The sequence below is a fragment of the Symphalangus syndactylus genome, chromosome 7 (genome assembly GCF_028878055.3).
Source record: "Symphalangus syndactylus isolate Jambi chromosome 7, NHGRI_mSymSyn1-v2.1_pri, whole genome shotgun sequence".
NCBI lineage: Eukaryota > Metazoa > Chordata > Mammalia > Primates > Hylobatidae > Symphalangus > Symphalangus syndactylus.
In genome coordinates this window covers 59,419,737-59,438,840 of record NC_072429.2, presented here as the reverse complement: position 1 = coordinate 59,438,840, position 19,104 = coordinate 59,419,737, and the positions used below count along the sequence as shown (strand labels likewise).

Below are 19,104 nucleotides of genomic sequence, written 5' to 3'. Positions count from 1 at the left end.
CTGGAGTGCAGTGGCGCAATCTAGGCTCACTGCAACCTCCACCTCCCAGGTTCAAGCAATTCTCCTGCCTCAGCCTCCCAAGTAGCTAGAATTACAGGTGCTCGCCACCACGCCCGGCTAATTTTTGTATTTAGTAGAGATGGGTTTCACCATCTTGGCCAGGCTGATCGTGAACCCTTGACCTTGTGATCCACCTGTCTTGGCCTCCCAAAGTGCTGGGATTACAGGCATGAGCCACCACACCCGGCCCTGGTGGAAGAAATTTCTAAGCAGCAGAACATTCAAGAGGCTTTGTGGCAACTTCTAACAACCTGTGGTCAGACATAGGAGCAAATAAATGATTTAAAGTTGGAACTCGTATTTAAAAGAGAAGCAGAGCCAGTTGAAGTTTGGAAAATTCTCATCTTGGCTATATAGTAGAGAAGGAGAAAGTGTTTTCAGGAGAAGAATACAAGCAGGCTGTGGAGCAACCACTTGATAGACAGATTTGCATGAATAGAAGAGAGCCTCGCCTAGTGCTACTAATCAAGATGATGGGAAGAAAGCCTTGAAGGCATTTCAGAGACCTTTAAGACAGCCCCCCCAATCCCTATCACAGGCCCAGAGTCCTAGGAGAAAAGTGTGGTTTTGGAGGCCAAACCCGGGGCCCAGCTGCCCTGTGCAGCCTCTGAACACTGTTCCCAGCATTCCAGCTGCTGCAGCTCCAGCCGCAGCTCAAAAAGCCCCAGGTATAGCTTGGGCCTCCACTCGCTCTGAAGGGCACAAGCCACTACTGTAAGCCTTGGTGGCTTCTACATGGTGTTAAGCCTGCAAGCCCACAGAATGCACAAGTGAAAGAGGCATGGGAGGCTGCACCTAGATTTCAGAGGGCCATGCCAAAGGGAAATGTGAGGTTGGAGCCCCCAGACAGAGTCCCAGCTGGTGCACTGCCTAGTGGAGCTGTTGAAAGGGAGGTGCCACTCTCCAGACCCAAGAATGGTGGAACCAGCAGCAACCTGAGCCTGGAAAAGCCACAGGTACTCACCTCCAACCCGTGAGAGAAGCCACAGGGCCAGACCTACCCAAAGCCTTAGAAGCCCACCTCTTGCACCAATATGCCCTGTATATGAGACATGGAATCAAGGATTATTTTGGAGCTTTAAGATTTAATGTCTTCCCTGCCGGGTTTCAGACTTGTGTGGGGCCTGTTGCCTCTTTGTTTTGGCAGATCTCTCTTTTGGAATGGGAATGTTTACCCAATGCCTATATCACCATTCTATCTTAGAAGTAAATAGTTTATTTTTTATCTTACAGGATTATAGGTAGAAAGAACGTGGCTTGAATCTCAGATGAGATTTTGGACTTTTGAGTTAATGCTGGAACGAGTTAAGACTTTGGGGGACTATTGAGAAGGGATGATTGTATTTTGTGATGTGAGAAGGACATAAGATTTGGGGGGCCAGTGGTGGAATGATATGGTTTGGATGTTTTGTCCCCTCCAAATCTCATGTTGAAGTGTGACCTCCATTACTGAGGTGGGGCTGGTGGGAGGTTTTGGATCATGGAGGCAGATCCCTCATGAATGGCTTGGTGCCATCCCCATGGTAATGAGTTCTCACCCCGGTAGTTCACTCAAGAGCTGGTTGTTTAATAGCCTGGAACCTCCTGTCTCCCTCTTGCTTCTGCTCTTGCCATGTGATATGCTGGGTCCCCTTTTGCCTTCCACTGTGATTGTAAGTTTCCCGAGGTCTCACCAGAAGCAGATTCTGGTGCCATGTTGCTTTTACAGCCTGCAGAACCATGAGCCAAAGTAAACCTCTTTGCTTTATAAATTACCCAGCCTCGGATATTTCCTTATAGCAATGCAAATGGACTAACACCCAACAAGCAAAAACACCCATATCAATTTTCAGAACTTTCTCCAAGGAGTTTATTAATAAATACGCACATTACCTTTTTATCCTCATAGGAATTTTCTAGTGCTGGTTTACATATAAATTGCTGTCTTAAAATTTAACTTTCTAAATGCCAGAAGCTCTCCAAGATAATTGTGACAACCAAAGCATCCCTGTGTTGAGAACCAGTAAGGAGTAATGTGAGTGACTTTAAAAAAGATCTACAAGGACTAATCAGTCATCATGGAAATTTTTGTGTTCTAATTTAAGCCAAAAATTATGTTTTCCAGTGTAGCTCATGAAATAATTACAGTAATCTCAACAGTGTAGTTTAATTCTTGAAAAACTTAATGATAACCTTTTCCCCCTTTTTGAAAGAGAGATTCCCCTGGAGCTTCAGCGCCTTGTTCATGGTGGCCAAGTGAATTTGGATATGGAGGATCATCAGGATCAAGAATACATAAAACCTAGACTGAGGTTCAAGGCTTTCAGTGGAGAAGGGCAAAAACTTGGAAGGTAAAAATCCTAAAATGAGAAAAATACCTTTGTTGAACATGAATTTTTCTTTGAGAATAAGAAAAGCAAAATGACCTATGAAGTAAAAAACAAAAATATGAACCATGCACATTAGATATCTAAATCTGTTAATAGTATTATATTATTATACCGCTATATCATTATGATATTAATTGCGATAATAATACTGTAATTTATATTAATACTTAGATTGCAGTTACCATGTTCCTGGCCCTCTAAGCCCTATACATGTGTTATCTCACTTAATCTTTACAACAGCTCTTTGATGTAGATACTGTTATTACTTCATTTTGCAGATGCAGTAGTTTGCCCAAGATGATTGAGCTAAGAAATGACTAGCATGTGAGATTCAAACCCGGGCACTCTGACTCCAGAGTTTGTGCTTTTCACCACTATATTATATGCCTCTTTCAGATTACCTGCTTTCAGAGGAGAGAACTGTAAAGGGTCGTCGATGAGATAAAATAATGGATACCTTACATCACAACTTAAGCATGCATGTCTGCCATCAGTAATGACCAAGCTCTTGCAGCAGGAGCAATGTGCTTAGCTTTGTGATTTTCAATAGTTTTTAAACAGCCAAACCCTTTTTTCACGTCATGGAAGCGCAATATGTAAAACCTGAGCTCCTCTGATTGTCGGTGAAAGAAGGCATTGTGTCTGAGACATTTCCAAAGAACTTTAGGACTTTGAAGAGCACAATTTAAAAACCAATGCACATGGCAGAATGTATGAGTGGTTTCCTTTATAATAGCCATGGCTTAATGTAATCTTAGAAATTGTAAAATATGTTGGTAAAAGTTACCCTCCGCTTGTCCACATTTTGTTGCAGGTGATATGAAATTGCCGCGTTGGCGATGTTTCCAGTGTATTCTTTGGTGCATCTTTTGCTTCTCTTCATGTGATTCCTTCCCTTCCAAGCCCCTTCAGTTGCCTGGTGTATACTGGTTGTCTATTCTCCTCTTATTTTTCAAGATAGGAAATAATTCAATATTGCTTCTTTATGCTTTGCTATCTCTAGTCTCCCTTTCTGTATTCTCTTCTCCTGATAGAGACTGGCGCTGGGGACATAAAGGAAATACAGGAATTTATGTTGACCTGTTTTTCTTAGGACACAAACTCTTCAATTTTAAGTCACAGGTTTACTTGGAAATTTTCTCCCTCATCTCTCTTTCCTGCCAACACATGTCAGGCTTCTCTTTCTTTCTTTTTTGAGATGGGGTCTTGCTCTGTTGCCCAGACTGGAGTACAGTGGTGCAGTCATAGTTCACTGCAGCCTTGACCTCCTGGGCTCAAGCAAGCTTCCTACCCCACTCTCCTGACTAGGACTACAGGCACTGCCGAGCCCAGCTAATTTTTTTTCATTTTTAGGTTTTGTAGAGATACTTGTCTTACTGTGTTGCCCAGGCTGGTCTTGAATTCCTGGCCTCAAGCTGTTTTTCTGCCTTGGCCTGCCAAACTGCCTGGGTTACAGGCATGAGCCACTATGCCTGGCCAGGCTTCTCTTGAATTGTATGATATTATGTTTTTACTCCTCTTGTTGTGATCAACATATATATTAATTTTCTAGCACTTCCCATTTTTACTTAATATTTATTGAGATTACGGCTTCCTTCCTTCCTTCCTTCCTTCCTTCCTTCCTTCCTTCCTTTCTTTCTTTCTTTCTTTCTTTCTTTTCTTTCTTTTCTTTCTTTTCTTTCTTTTCTTTCTTTCCCTCGCTGGCCCAGGCTGCAATCTACTCGGCTTCCTGCTGCCCGCGCCGCGGACTGCCTGGGACTGCCGGCGCGCGCCGCCGCTGCCTGCCTTTTCTCCTTTGGATGCAGGCGCGCGTTCGCCATCTTGGCCACGCTGGTCGCCAGCTCCTGACGCCGAGTGCCCTGCCCGCCTCGGCCTCCCGGGGTGCTGGGACTGCAGACGGAGTCTCGCTCACCCAGTGCTCGGTGTTGCCCGGGCTGGAGGGCGGTGGCGTGGTCTGGCCTCGCGGCAGCCTCTACCCCCCGGCCGCCTGCCTTGGCCTGCCAGGGTGCTGGGATTGCAGCCCCTGCCCGGCCGCCGCCCCATCTGGAAGGTGGGGAGCGCCTCTGCCCGGCCGCCCCGTCTGGGAGGTGAGGAGCACCTCTGCCCGGCCGCCCCGTCTGGGAAGTGAGGAGCGCCTCTGCCCGGCCACCCACCGTCTGGGAAGTGAGGAGCGCCTCTGCCCGGCCACCCACCGTCTGGGAAGTGAGGAGCGCCTCTGTCCGGCCACCCACCGTCGGGGAAGTGAGGAGCGCCTCTGCCCGGCCACCCACCGTCTGGGAAGTGAGGAGCGCCTCTGCCCGGCCACCCACCGTCTGGGAAGTGAGGAGCGCCTCTGCCCGGCCACCCACCGTCTGGGAAGTGAGGAGCGCCTCTGCCCGGCCACCCACCGTCTGGGAAGTGAGGAGCGCCTCTGCCCGGCCACCCACCGTCTGGGAAGTGAGGGGCGCCTCTGCCCGGCCACCCACCGTCTGGGAAGTGGGGAGCGCCTCTGCCCGGCCGCCCCGTCTGGGAAGTGAGGAGTGCCTCTACCCGGCCGCCCCATCTGGGAAGTGAGCAGTGCCTCTGCCCGGCCACCCACCGTCTGGGAAGTGAGGAGCACCTCTGCCCGGCCACCCACCGTCTGGGAAGTGAGGAGCGCCTCTGCCCGGCCGCCCCGTCTGGGAAGTGAGGAGCGCCTCTGCCCGGCCGCCCCGTCTGGGAAGTGAGGAGTGCCTCTACCCGGCCGCCCCGTCTGGGAAGTGAGCAGTGCCTCTGCCCGGCCGCCCCGTCTGGGAAGTGAGGAGCGCCTCTGCCCGGCCACCCACCGTCTGGGAAGTGAGGAGCGCCTCTGCCCGGCCACCCACCGTCTGGGAAGTGAGGAGCGCCTCTGCCCGGCCACCCACCGTCTGGGAAGTGAGGAGCGCCTCTGCCCGGCCACCCACCGTCTGGGAGGTGAGGAGCGCCTCTGCCCGGCCACCCACCGTCTGGGAAGTGAGGAGCCCCTCTGCCCGGCCACCCACCGTCTGGGAAGTGAGGAGCGCCTCTGCCCGGCCACCCACCGTCTGGGAGGTGAGGAGCGCCTCTGCCCGGCCACCCACCGTCTGGGAGGTGAGGAGCGCCTCTGCCCGGCCACCCATCGTCTGGGAGGTGAGGAGTGCCTCCGCCCGGCCGCTCCGTCCGGGAAGAAGTGAGGAGCGCCTCTGCCCGGCCGCCCTGCCCGGGAAGAAGTGAGGAGCGCCTCTGCCCGGCCGCCCCGCCCGGGAAGAAGTGAGGAGCGCCTCTGCCCGGCCGCCCCGCCCGGGAAGAAGTGAGGAGCGCCTCTGCCCGGCCGCCCCGCCCGGGAAGAAGTGAGGAGCGCCTCTGCCCGGCCGCCCCGTCCGGGAAGAAGTGAGGAGCGCCTCTGCCCGGCCGCCCCGTCCGGGAAGAAGTGAGGAGCGCCTCTGCCCGGCCGCCCTGTCTGGGAAGTGAGGAGCGCCTCTGCCCGACCGCCCCGTCCGGGAAGAAATGAGGAGCGCCTCTGCCCGGGCGCCCCATCTGGGAAGAAGTGAGGAGCGCCTCTGCCCGGCCGCCCCATCCGGGAAGAAGTGAGGAGCACCTCTGCCCGGCCGCCCCATCCGGGAAGAAGTGAGGAGCGCCTCTGCCCGGTCACCCATCGTCTGGGAAGTGAGGAGCGCCTCTGCCCGGCCGCCCCGTCTGGGAAGTGAGGAGCGCCTCTGCCCGGCCGCCCCGTCTGGGAAGTGAGGAGCGCCTCTGCCCGGCCGCCCCGTCTGGGAAGTGAGCAGCGCCTCTGCCCGGCCGCCCCGTCCGGGAGGAGGTGAGGAGCGCCTCCACCCGGCCGCCCCGTCCGGGAAGAAGTGAGGAGCGCCTCCGCCCGGCCGCCCCGTCCGGGAAGAAGTGAGGAGCGCCTCCACCCGGGCGCCCCGTCCGGGAAGAAGTGAGGAGCGCCTCCGCCCGGCCGCCCCGTCCGGGAAGAAGTGAGGAGCGCCTCCGCCCGGCCGCCCCGTCCGGGAAGAAGTGAGGAGCGCCTCTGCCCGGCCGCCCCGTCCGGGAAGAAGTGAGGAGCGCCTCTGCCCGGCCGCCCCGTCCGGGAAGAAGTGAGGAGCGCCTCTGCCCGGCCGCCCCGTCTGGGAAGTGAGGAGCGCCTCTGCCCGGCCGCCCCGTCCGGGAAGAAATGAGGAGCGCCTCTGCCCGGGCGCCCCATCCGGGAAGAAGTGAGGAGCGCCTCTGCACAGCCACCCATCGTCTGGGAAGTGAGGAGCGCCTCTGCCCGGCCACCCACCGTCTGGGAAGTGAGGAGCGCCTCTGCCCGGCCGCCCCGTCCGGGAAGAAGTGAGGAGCGCCTCTGCCCGACCGCCCCGTCCGGGAAGAAGTGAGGAGTGCCTCTGCCCGGCCGCCCCGTCCGGGAAGAAGTGAGGAGCGCCTCTGCCCGGCCGCCCCGTCTGGGAGGTGAGGAGCGCCTCTGCCCGGCCACCCATCGTCTGGGAGGTGAGGAGCGCCTCTGCCAGGCCACCCATCGTCTGGGAGGTGAGGAGCGCCTCTGCCCGGCCACCCATCATCTGGAAAGTGAGGAGCGCCTCTGCCCGGCTGCCCCATCTGGGAAGTGAGGAGTGCCTCTGCCCGGACACCCATCGTCTGGGAGATGAGGAGCGCCTCTGCCCGGCCGCCCATCGTCTGGGAAGTGAGGAGCGCCTCTGCCTGGCCACCCATCGTCTGGGAAGTGAGGAGCGCCTCTGCCCGGCCACCCATCGTCTGGGAAGTGAGGAGCGCCTCTGCCCGTCCACCTATCGTCTGGGAAGAAGTGAGGAGCGTCTCTGCCTGGCCGCCCCGTCTGGGAAGTGAGGAGCCCCTCTGCCCGGCCGCCCCGTGTCTGGGTAGAAGTGAGGAGCTCCTCTGCCTGGCCGCTCCGTCTGGGAGGTCTACCACGGAGGCCAGAAGCAATGTGGGGGCTGGACGTGGTGGCTCACGCCTGTGGTCCCGGCACTCTGGGGGGCGAGGCGGGTTGATCACTTCGGGCTAGGAGTTCGAGACCAGTCTGGCCAACTTGGCGAAACATGAAGAATACAACAGACAAACCAACCAACCAACTCAATGACAACAAAACAGGTCTACCCTGGAGTCATACTCTAATTTTTTCTATTTTCCTCCCTTTCTGATCCTTTATCCCACTTTCTTTTTCTTCCTCTTCCTTCTCCCTCTTCTTTGTCAAATAGAGGATTGAGTTATTATCACTGATCCATATAAAGTCCCTCTCTCATTTAAAAAAAAAAAAAAAAAAAAAAAATATTTATTGAGATTACGATTTTTAATTAGAATGCAGATAAAATGCCTAGTCATCTCTTTGCTATATACATATTCCTTCTCTATTATTTAAATGTATGACCAAGAATTAATGTTAGACTGCACATCCTTGTTAGTAGACCTACAGTAAATCTAGACTTGGAATTGAAGAAGGTAGCGTAAAGGGAAGGCAGCTGAGGAGAGCCAGTGATTATTAAACTCACGAAAATAATGATATTATCTGATGATAGTATCTCACAAAGGCCAATCATTTTCCTTATAAGGCAAATAGAGAAAATAACAGAAAAGAAAGAAACTGATGGAAGAAAGTGACAGATCAGTGGTAATAATGCCATGTTAATTTACTAGCCATATTGATCAAGATTTTGATTATAGAAAACAGAATGTACTTGCCGGTAGTAATAGGTTTCTTACAGGATCTTGTGTAGTTTATAGAATATCTGGAAGAGACCAGCAAACCAAGCTTTCCTTAGCCAGGAGAAACAAACACAGTAGAAGAGTGTTCCAGAGAAAACAACTATGTCCCCCAGTCAGGTGCTCGGTGCCCATGAAACTAGGGACTAGATACTAGAACATTCCATCATAGAAGAAATAAATGCCTCCACCACCTTAGTAACCAGAAGAGCTACAGAGTTTCCACTTTGCAGTGCTTACTTCTGCCAAACAAGTGTATGTTTGTTTGCTTGGTGGAAGGGTAGAATCATGAAATCCTAGCTGCAAAGAGTCTGAGAGATGGAGTCTTTAGAATTTTCAGCTTCTAACGGAAGGAGATAGCATGAAGATGTGAGACTATGTGTACACAAACCCAAATGTTGAATAAGCAAATATCATATATTCTAAAGTGAAGAATTACATAGAACATTTTATATTAAAGATTTACATTAAGAAATATATTAAAAGCTTAATAGTTAACCTTCATTTAGAAAGTAACTTTCTAAAATGGCTTGGTTCTCAAGAGTTCAAGACAATTATTTACTGAGCAGGAAATAAAAAGAGGCAAGTAAAACAAAGGAAAATAATCTATTGTCTTCCATAGATGGCAGTCTGATTACACACAGAATGTTACACAGATAGGAACTGAAACTTTTCATGTGATGTACAATTATGGTGCAAACCAAAATGCCGTAAAAATGTTACATAGTACCCTCACATAATAGAAGAAAGCAAACCATAGATATAAAACTGCAAATTTGCAATGGTAGAACAAACTGTATTATTGAATAAAAATTAGTTTGTTGAGCTAGAGTAGTGCCTAACAAGTAAAAGACCTACAAAATCACGGAGTCATTTTTAATAGGGAGGACTAGCGAATAGGCATTCTTGGCAGGCTTTTGAGCTGGCGTGTGTAATGATAAAAATCATGATTTGAAGCTGATCTTTCTGCAGAAGAAACAGTCACTGCCTGTTTGTCCTACTGTTCTCTTCAAAAGATTGTGCTTGCCACTCTCACTCACCTGAGATTTGACTTCATCTGGGGCCCTAGACCCTGAGGGCTCTCTTTAAAACTTCAAAGCCTTACCTTATCTCAGCTCTTCAACAGCTGTGGCCTGACTGAAGCCTGACTGGATTGTCAGCCCCTTGCGACTCAGTACTTCTGGGGACAGTCTCAGCTGTGCTGAGCAGGCAGTGCTGTGCCTTGCCAGTCTCACAGGCCTGAGCTGCTTTCCTAAACCCCCTCCTCGACCCCTGCCCCTCACTCTCAGCAAATTTCTTTGCTTCCAGCTTCATTGAGAAAATAGAACCTGATGGGAATTCACATTCTTATTATGTTTCCCACCAGCCTTCAAGCTGGTCATTTCCATCCTCTTCTCCCTCCATAAGTTTGAAGAAGAGGGTGTTTCTCCTCCTGTCTGAGGGAATTACAACCTACATCCTTTCCTGCCATTTGCCTACAAACCTTGTTGTACCAATTAATTTTTCTTTCTTAAAAAATTTTCTTTTTAATGTAAAAGTTTTACTATGGCTTGAACAATTGAATGATACGGAGAAAGTTTTAAATAGCAAACAGATGTGATTTTGACAGCTAAATATTAGAATTAACATAACTTGCCTGGGCACAGTGGCTCATACCTGTAATCCCAGCACTTTGGGAGGCCGAGGCAGGCAGATGACGTGAGATCAGGAATTAAAGACCAGCCTGGCCAACATGGCAAAACCCCATCTCTACTAAAAATACAAAAAATACAAAAAAAAAATAGCTGCACGTGGTGACAGGCACCTGTAATCCCAGCTACTTGGGAGGCTGAGGCAGGAGAATCACTTGAACTCAGGAGGCAGAGGTTGCAGTGAGCTGAGATCACACCACTGCACTCCAGCCTGGGCAACAGAGCAACACTGCATCCCAGAAAAATAAATAAATAAAGTAAATTAATTAACATAACTTTTTAAACTGGTTTTTTAATACCACACTAGCAGCTTGTCCAGCTATCTATCTGTGTGGTTCTGAGCATGTCTTTTAGTCTCTCTGTGACTTGGTTTCTTTTAGATAAAATGATATGGTTGGCCTAAATTATGTTGAAAGTCCATCCATTCCAGTTCTCAAATGTTACTATTCCATATACAATAGTTTCATTGTCACATACACACATTTTCTTACCTAGCTTCCCCATCCTGTATTTTCTGTTCTGAGAAAAAGCATACCTGGTCAGAATCTGCCTTAAACAGAAAGCAGTAGATTACAAAAATAACAGGGAGGCAACTTGGTGTGTGGAAAGAGCCCAAGATAAACCTCAGCTCTCTCACTTACCAATAGGAATATTGGGGGTAACTTTTTTTTTTCCAGAGTTGTTGTTAGGATAATTATAATGCTAATAGCCAACTTTTAGTAGTACCAACTATATAAAAGCACCATTTGAAGTGCTTATGTGTCCTAATTAATTTAATCTTTACAACACTGCTGCTGTTGTCTTTCAGGCACAATAAGGGTAAGTGACTTGCCTGGTGTCACAGAATAAGTGCAGAGTTGGGATTGAAACCAGGTAATCCAGCTCTGGGAACCATGCTGTTAACACTGCTTCCTAGGCTGATGTAAATGAAATAATGCATGTGGCAGAGGTGGTAATGGTGGTAGTGACGATGATAATGTGTGTACCTGGTTATCAGTGAGGCGGAGGTAAAGAGGACCTTTGCATTCAGTGTCTCATGTCTTTTCTCTTGGATTTTCATCCCCCTCCCTTGTATAAGAAACGCTGGACTGTTGGCACAGTAAACCAGATTGGCAGTGCAATTACTTAGGCCCTCAATTCCAAATTGAAAAGAAATTCCTTAATATCTGATCATTTATTGTAAGTCATAATTTTAACCTTATGTATATTTTTATGTATCCTCAAATCAGTTCTAAAATTAGCGTCAGGAAATGGCTAAAGAAAGAGAAAGTGTCAGCAGTTATTACCAGGTAATTTTATCACTTTACTGTGTACTCTGAGAGAGAAACTTTTTGAATAGGAGTAAGAGTCATGATGATTTAGATTGGACTAAAGCCCAGATGCTCATAGAACTTTTATACTAGTAATATGTAGATATATGTGTGTCTTTCTTCCAGAAGAAAATAATCTATAGGAAACCATCTAAATCTCAGTGTTCAAGAGAAAAAACTTCAAGGCTATCAAAAATTCCTTGAGATGACTGAGAAAATTGAGCTAAATTTATTTTAATTATTTAACCAAAAGAGCACTCCTCTATTTTTGGCATTCACTTTTGGCATATACTGGCTGATCATCCTGCTAGTGTTAGAAGGGGCTAAGACAGCAATGCTACGGGTCACTAGTAACCAATTTCAAATGGTAAGATGTTCTATCAAGCTTCATTATGAATTTATTATCATGTAATAACATTTTATTCCTCACTAGTACTTAGAAGTTGTTTCGCTTTTGCAAAGCAGTGCTTGAATCAGATATTTTTAAGTAATATTAACCAAGTTTAAATTAAATGAATTTAGTGCTGATAATATGTACACAAAAGCTGGCACCCGTTGAAACACTGTGTTCTAGGCATAATATTAAGGACTTACTGATATAATATACCTTCATAACATAGTATTATTCCCTCACTTTATAAATGATAAAACTGGGATTCAAAATGATTGATGTACTTACCCAACTTTACACAATTGACATACCTGGGATGTGAAACCATGTCTGCCTGTGCTCTTAGTGATTCTTTGACACTAAGTCAGAGTTGCTCATATTTCTAAATAAAACTGGTTTGCTAAACAGTGATGAAGTTGCAGACAGTTAAATGAGGAAAGGATGCAAAGTTAGTTCTTTTTTTTTTTTTTTTTGGAGACGGAGTCTTGCTGTCACCCAGGCTGGAGTGCAGTGGCACGATTTCAGCTCACTGCAAGCTCTGCCCCCCGGGTTCACGCCATTCTCCTGCCTCAGCCTCCCAAGTAGCTGGGACTACAGGCACCCGCCACCGCGCCCAGCTGATTTTTTGTTTTTTTTTTTTTTTTTTTTTAGTAGAGACGGGGTTTCACTGTGGTCTCGATCTCCTGACCTCGTGATCCACCCGCCTCAGCCTCTCAAAGTGCTGGGATTACAGGCGTGAGCCACCGTGCCCGGCCGAAGTTAGGCTTTTAAGAGAGATTAGATAAACCAAATAAGAATCATAGGATCCAAAATAACTTTAATATAATGAAAGAGGTTGAAAGAACTATAGGAGACTCAAATGAAGCCATGTTCTAAGTGTGTATCTGCTGTCTTCAGTTTGTCACATATTTTACATATTCAGATTTGTGTTCTAATTCTTTAATTCTTCTTTTTTAGCCTTACACCTGAAATAGTCAGTACCCCTTCTTCTCCAGAAGAGGAGGATAAATCAATACTTAATGCAGTTGTTCTTATTGATGATTCAGTGCCAACAACAAAAATTCAAATCAGGTTAGCAGATGGGAGTCGTTTGATACAAAGATTCAATAGTACACATAGGTAAGCCTCTTTACCAACAGTGTCCTGTTTACTGTTACATACACTGGATTGCTTATCTAAGTAAAACTGTATGTGACTTGAGTAATGAAGAATATGATATTCTTTAGGTTTACTTTTGAAGTAAGTTTTTGAGAGAAAAAACATTTTTAAAAGGACAATAGCTGTGTATAAGAAATGAAATATGTGGTATTTAAACAGTCTCTATAAACTATCCAAATTCTAATGTGATCTCAGATATCACACAAAAATAAATTAAGAACTATAGTTTTACGTTTTTACTAAAACTATATGAAGTAGAATCAGATTTAATTTAACATAGTAAAACCTTTTGGGGACTTTATTCATTTAAATATTTGTGATAATTTTGATTGGGATTAATTTTCTGTATAGCAAATACTTCATAATATAAATGTGTATTGTAAATCAAGTTTAATTGAACTTTTGTCAAGAACTTCAGATAGTTTTAAATGTTTCTTTAATATTGATTTGTACATCAACATTTGATTTGTCCATTGAAGTAAGACTCTAACAGATGTATTTATGATTTTGGTTGAATTACTATGTTTATGTGAGAGTAATTTTTTAAAATTATTCCTATGATAACATATTTCATAGTTTTAGACTCACCTTGTCACAGGCCAATCATAGTTACCTTTTTCTGGGTCATATGCTGCTAACATATTTTATACTCTGAAAAAAGTATGACCTGCACTTTTTTTTTTTTTGGAGACAGAGTCTTACTCTGTCTCCCAGGCTGGAGTGCAGTGGCGGGATCTCAGCCCACTACAAACTCCGACTTCCAAATTTAAGCAATTCTCATACCTCAACCTCCTGAGTAGCTGGAATTACAGGCAGCCACCACCATGCCCAGCTAATTTTTTCTGGTTTTAGTAGAGACAGGGTTTTCACCATGTTAGCCAGGCTAGTCTTGAACTCCTGGCCTCAAGTGATCCGCCCACCTCTGTCTCCCAAAGTGCTGGAATTACAGGCGTGAGCCACCGTGCCCAGCTGGACCTGCACTTTTAAAATAACAACGTTAGTACACTTACTTTATGCATAACTTACCTGGAGATTGTTTCCATTTTACAGGAAAAGTAAATGTTAAGTACACACTAAAGTTATTTTACCTTTTAACTGAAGCCTAAGATAAATCCTTTAATTGAAATACTATATATTAAAGAAAATTACAACACCTTTATATAAAGATTAAAATTTTGTGATTTTTATTATGATTCAGTTTTAAGTTTACATGAAAATAGTGATTTTTTATATTACAAATTATTTTTATCTTACTTCTTCAGGATCCTGGATGTCCGGAACTTTATTGTACAGTCTCGTCCTGAATTTGCAGCTCTTGACTTTATTCTTGTGACTTCATTTCCGAATAAAGAGCTAACAGATGAAAGCCTGACACTGCTAGAAGCAGATATTCTTAACACTGTGTTACTCCAGCAACTAAAATAATATTGTTCCTGTCCATGCAGTAGCATGTGGGAATAGATGATGTGCCATATTAATAAGGACAATACTTCAGCATTAAAAACAACCAAATTATTTTTATTATTTTTACAGATAAATTTTGGTTTTATTGCTATTCTGTCTTCCAATCTGAATATAGACAAATTTGGATTAGGAATAGACCTTGAGATAAGTATGTTTGAGTTTTTAGTTGAAGGACTGGCTTATGTTGATAGTTTTTGGATTTCTAGGCAAATCAGTTTGTTACGTGCTTAGTGTTAATGTAACATTTGTTTGCAGAAAAAAATGAACAAAACCCCTTTTTGATAAATGCATTTGGTAAAATTTGCACTAAAGTTTCTTGATGCAGCATTGACCAACAGCCATTAAGAAATCTTTTGATCAAATAAGTTGAAAATTTGTCTATAATATATACTGAAACGTGTCTTACTTTGATTTTGAAATTGATCATACAATAATTATTTCTCCTATTAAGATTTTACACATCCTTTTTACTTACTGATTTAGATATATTACTACTATCAGAAACTACAGTTTTGCCTTGTGTTTTACAGAATTATGACTGTTGTGAACTTAAACACATAAAGGTCAGCAATTTTTTTTTTTTTTTTTTTGATACGGAGTTTTGCTCTTGTTGCCCAGGCTGGAGTGCAATGACATAATTTCTGTGCACCACAACCTGTGCCTCCCAGGTTCAAAAGATTCTCCTGCCTCAGCCTCCCAAGTAGCTGGGATTACAGGCATGTGCCACCACGCCTATCTAATTTTTGTATTTCTCCATGTTGATCAGGCTGGTCTCGAACTCCCAACCTCAGATGATCCACCCACCTCAGCCTCCCAAAGTGCTGGGATTACAGGCATTAGCCACCACACCCAGCCTAAAGGTCAGCAGTTCTTAAGAAGATATGGTAAACAGCAACAACATTTTAAAATCAAGTAATTACAGTTCCTCCCAGAGCTTGCATTGATCACATTCATTTATTCATTCAACACATTTTTCTAGGAAACTCACTGTATACACTAAATACTCTTCTATGTGCTCAACCTAGAATGTCTTCTCCAGAACAAGACTAGTGTAGAAATACAGGAATGTAAATTCTGTCGGACACACTAGATCTAAAGAATTACCAGCATAAGTATTTGTATTTCTGCTGAAGCCAGAAGCTTTTCCTTTTTCCCGGACACCATTTCATCCTTAGTTATCGCTTCTGGTTAGTTTTCCATTGCCACCATAACAAGTTACAAAATGTGGCTTAAAATAGCACAAATTTATTATCTTCACAATTCTATAGGTTAGGAGTTTCGCGGTGCTAAGATCAATTTGTTGGCAGGGTTGCATTCCTTTAGGAGGCTCTACAGGAGAATCATTTCCTTGTCATTCCACCTTCTAGAGGACATCTTCATTCCTTGGCTTGTGGCCTCCTTCTTCCATCTTAAAAACCAGCGCTGTTTCATCTCTATGACCCTTCTGTTACCACATATCTCTGACACCAGCGTGGAGAGGTTCTCTGCAGGACTCATGATTAAATTAGGCCCACTGGATAATCTCGGCTTATCTCCCCGTCTTGAAATCCATAGTAACCTTAATTACATCTGCAAAATCTCTTTTACCATCTAAGGTTACATACAGGTTTGGAGATTAGGACATTAACATTTTACATGGAACATTATTCTTGCCTACTACAGTTCCTACCCACCCCCCCGCTCCACCCCTGTGTTAAAGATTCAGATTCATCACAAGCAAATTTGCGTCACTCATAGGCGCTCAAAAGTCACAACCCATAATTACAGCATCAACTCTAAATCCAAAATCTTATCTGAGTCTCACCAACTCAAAAGTCTCAAATCTCACATTAAAGCCATCTAAATTAAGTTTGGGAGAGGATATGTGTGATTTCTGAGGCATAATTCCATCTGTGCACTTGTGAACCTAGAAAACAAGTTATCTGTTCCCAAGTATGATGGCATGACAGGCAGACAATAATAGTTATACACATTCCTATTCAAAAAGCAGAAATTGGGATGAAAAAAGGAGCCATTAGCACCAATCAGTTTACAAAACCAGCCAGGCACCCTCCTTTAAGTTTCAAGGCCTGGGAGTAATCTTCAGCTCACTGCTGTTCTCTGAGCTTGTTGACTGTCTCAGAGTCATCTTTACTTTTTCACAAAAGGTAGCACACGCTTGCAGCTATCAGTTTATCAGTTTGTTTCTTCTTTTATATTCTCTAAAGCTTTCTGTTAAAAATGGTGGTGCTTCTGCTGCTATAACGTTGTCAAGAAACTTGTGGGTCTCTTACATATGTCACGGGGATGCACTCATTTAGATAGGAGGCTCCTCACATATCTTTCCTGGAAAATCCTGTCTCTGTTTTTGGCTTTTTCTGAAATAGCTGAGAGGATTTATGATTCACACCCTTAATATCTTCAAAGAGTCTTGTGTGTGACCTGATATTCAGACCTTTTGATGTTTCTGAAGTATTAGCTAAAGGTTATACAGCCATATCTTCATCAGTTTCTCTAGAGAAGGCTGTCCTGACAGTGAATCTTAGTTTTAGTGGCTTTTGCCATTTGAATAGGCCACGAATTTCCCAAATCATCAAGTCCTGGTTTCTTTATATTTAACAGTTCTTCTCTCAATTTATCTACCTCCTTCCACATTTTACTGTAATCAGCAAGAAGACAGCAGGCTGTACCTTCCACAGCTCGCTTGGAAATATCCTCAGCTAAATATTGAAATCATCACTTAAAAGTTCTGCTTTACACAAAACTGCAAGACACAATTCAGCTTAGCTTTTTGCCACTATGTAACAAGGACTCCTTTCCTCCACTTTTCCAATAACATATTCCTCATTTTTTACCAACAGTCTATTCATGATGATTTAGATATTCTATGGCAATCGGGGTATTCTCTATTATGCTCCTTTCTTCAAGGCCGCCCTAGCATTAACATTCCATATTTCTACTAACAGTCTGTTTAAGGCAATTTAGCTTCTTTTCTGGCATGCTCCTCAGAATTCTTCCAGCCTCTACCTACTGCCCAATTCCAGAGCCACTTTTCCACTTTTAGGGATTTGTTACAGCAGCACCCCAGGTACCTAGAAAAGTCTTTTATGCCTGCTTCTCTGCCAGATGACTTGAATATCCTACTAGATTTGGAATTCACCTTTCTCCAAGGTCACTGTTTATTTCAAAGAGGTGAATTTACCTGTGCTAGGGTTTTCACACTGGGAGTGCTACCAGAACTACCACAGGATGAAAGTGGTGAGCCCACCACTGCAGAGAAGTTTTCTCAGTGCCGTAATATAGAGGAATTCTCAAAATAAGCCCTACACCTTTTCACTTACTGAAAACAACTTGGGTAATGTATAACAGCCAGCCCCATTTCAAAAAGATTACCAGGGGTAAAACAACTTTTTCATGGGTCAAAATCATCTGCCGAAGACAATGATTTCTTAAAAGAATTAAACATTGTAAATCAAAGGGCATTGTCCTGTTTTGGATTAACAAAACAGGAAAAATAACCAATCCTTGTAAAAGTATTTGAAATTTTCTTGTTTTTATCAGTTGAGTGCCTATAGATGCACACGCAAAAACAACTGCCATTTTTGTATATAATAGTCTTCCAAGATAGAGATTTACATTAGGAGAGAATTAAACATCCAGGAGGGATAAAACAGTATTTCATGTGTGCTATGTAGTGTTTTGCTTCATTGAGAGTCATTTTCATGAATTATTTTTACTACTGCAGTCATCTTAAATTTATAATCATCTCAAAAAAGATGTCACAATGAACAGACAACCATCTGTGAGGTCAGTCATTTTGCATGATGTATGTAATCAAAAAGTTTGAAATGTCTGCTTACTAATAAAGAATGTTTTCACTGAAACTTACTGGAAAGGTTTTTCAAATTTTCTTTGATTTGTAGTTTTGAGTGCCTGAATAGATTGTTTTAACATGAATAATATTTCCTGTGGTTTAATTTCCCTTGGTGCACCTTTGTCAGGGACAGAGAAGGAACTGGTTGTAGCAGTGTTATCTGAATATCCTGTTACTCTTTCTGTTTTTATTCTACCCAAATAAAAAGGTTCAGGTGCTGCTTTTTTGCCACAATGTATTTCTGAAAACCTTGTCACAACTGTGAAAGGAAAGTAAATCTTGGGACCCCAGAATCACTAAGCTAAAGGGAAAAGTCAAGCTGGGGACTGCTTAGCACAAACCTGCCTCCCATTCATTCTATTCAGTTATCTCTGTTCACTGAGATAAAGGCCTGTCTGATTGCCTCCTTTGGAAAGGCTAATCAGAAACTCAGAAGAATGCGACTATTTGTATCTTATCTACCTGTGCCCTGGATGTCCTCTCCCACACTTCGAGTTGTCCTGCCTTTCCATATTGATCCAATGTCCATCTTACATATATTGATTGATGTCTTATGTCTCCCTAAAGTGTATAAAACCAAGCTGTGCCCCGACCACCTTGGGCTCATGTCATCAGGACCTCCCGAGGCTGTGTCACACTTGCGCATCCTTAACTTTGGCAAAATAAACTTCCTAAATTGAGACCTGTCTCAGGTATTTGGGGTTCATGCAACATATGTTGTTAAAAAGTGCATCATGTTGAAGCGGCCTTGTCTGGGGCGACCCCTAAGGTTCGTCTCACAGCCACAGAGATAAAAAATGCAGACACACAGAGTGAGGTTAAGAGCTGAAGTTTAATAGGCAAAAGAGAGAATAGCTCTGCTACCAAGAGGGGTCCTGGAAAAATTGGTTGCTGATCCGTGGTGAAATGCAGGGGGTTTTATAGATGAGCTAGTGGGGAGGTAGTGTCTGATGTACATACGGTGCAAAAAGCCAGTTAGGAAGAGGTGTGCCATCTGCATAGGGTGTAAATCTCTGGCAGCCCCCACCCCAATCTTTTATTATGCAGGTGGGTTCTCTGCCTGAGCTTCTCCCTGTTGCTCATTTCTTACTGTACACATGCTAACAAAAAACGGAAG

At 44.7% G+C, this 19,104-nt stretch overlaps 1 protein-coding gene across 4 annotated transcripts in view; it reads left to right on the top strand.

The window, feature by feature from the left end:
• Positions 1-18,001, top strand: part of UBXN2B (UBX domain protein 2B) — a 42,496-nt gene extending 24,495 nt beyond the window's left edge. The window contains exons 6-9 of one of the 4 annotated variants that reach the window (XM_055286350.2): positions 2,253-2,390; positions 11,041-11,100; positions 12,470-12,631; positions 13,933-18,001. In XM_055286350.2, coding sequence (XP_055142325.1) covers positions 2,253-2,390; positions 11,041-11,100; positions 12,470-12,631; positions 13,933-14,095 — 523 coding nt within the window. In that variant the 3' untranslated portion in view covers positions 14,096-18,001. Of the gene's footprint in view, positions 1-2,252; positions 2,391-11,040; positions 11,101-12,469; positions 12,632-13,932 lie in introns of those variants that run through there. The other 3 variants (XM_055286351.2, XM_055286352.2, XM_055286353.2) reach the window with 3 other exon arrangements.
• Positions 18,002-19,104: the final 1,103 nt, after the last annotated feature.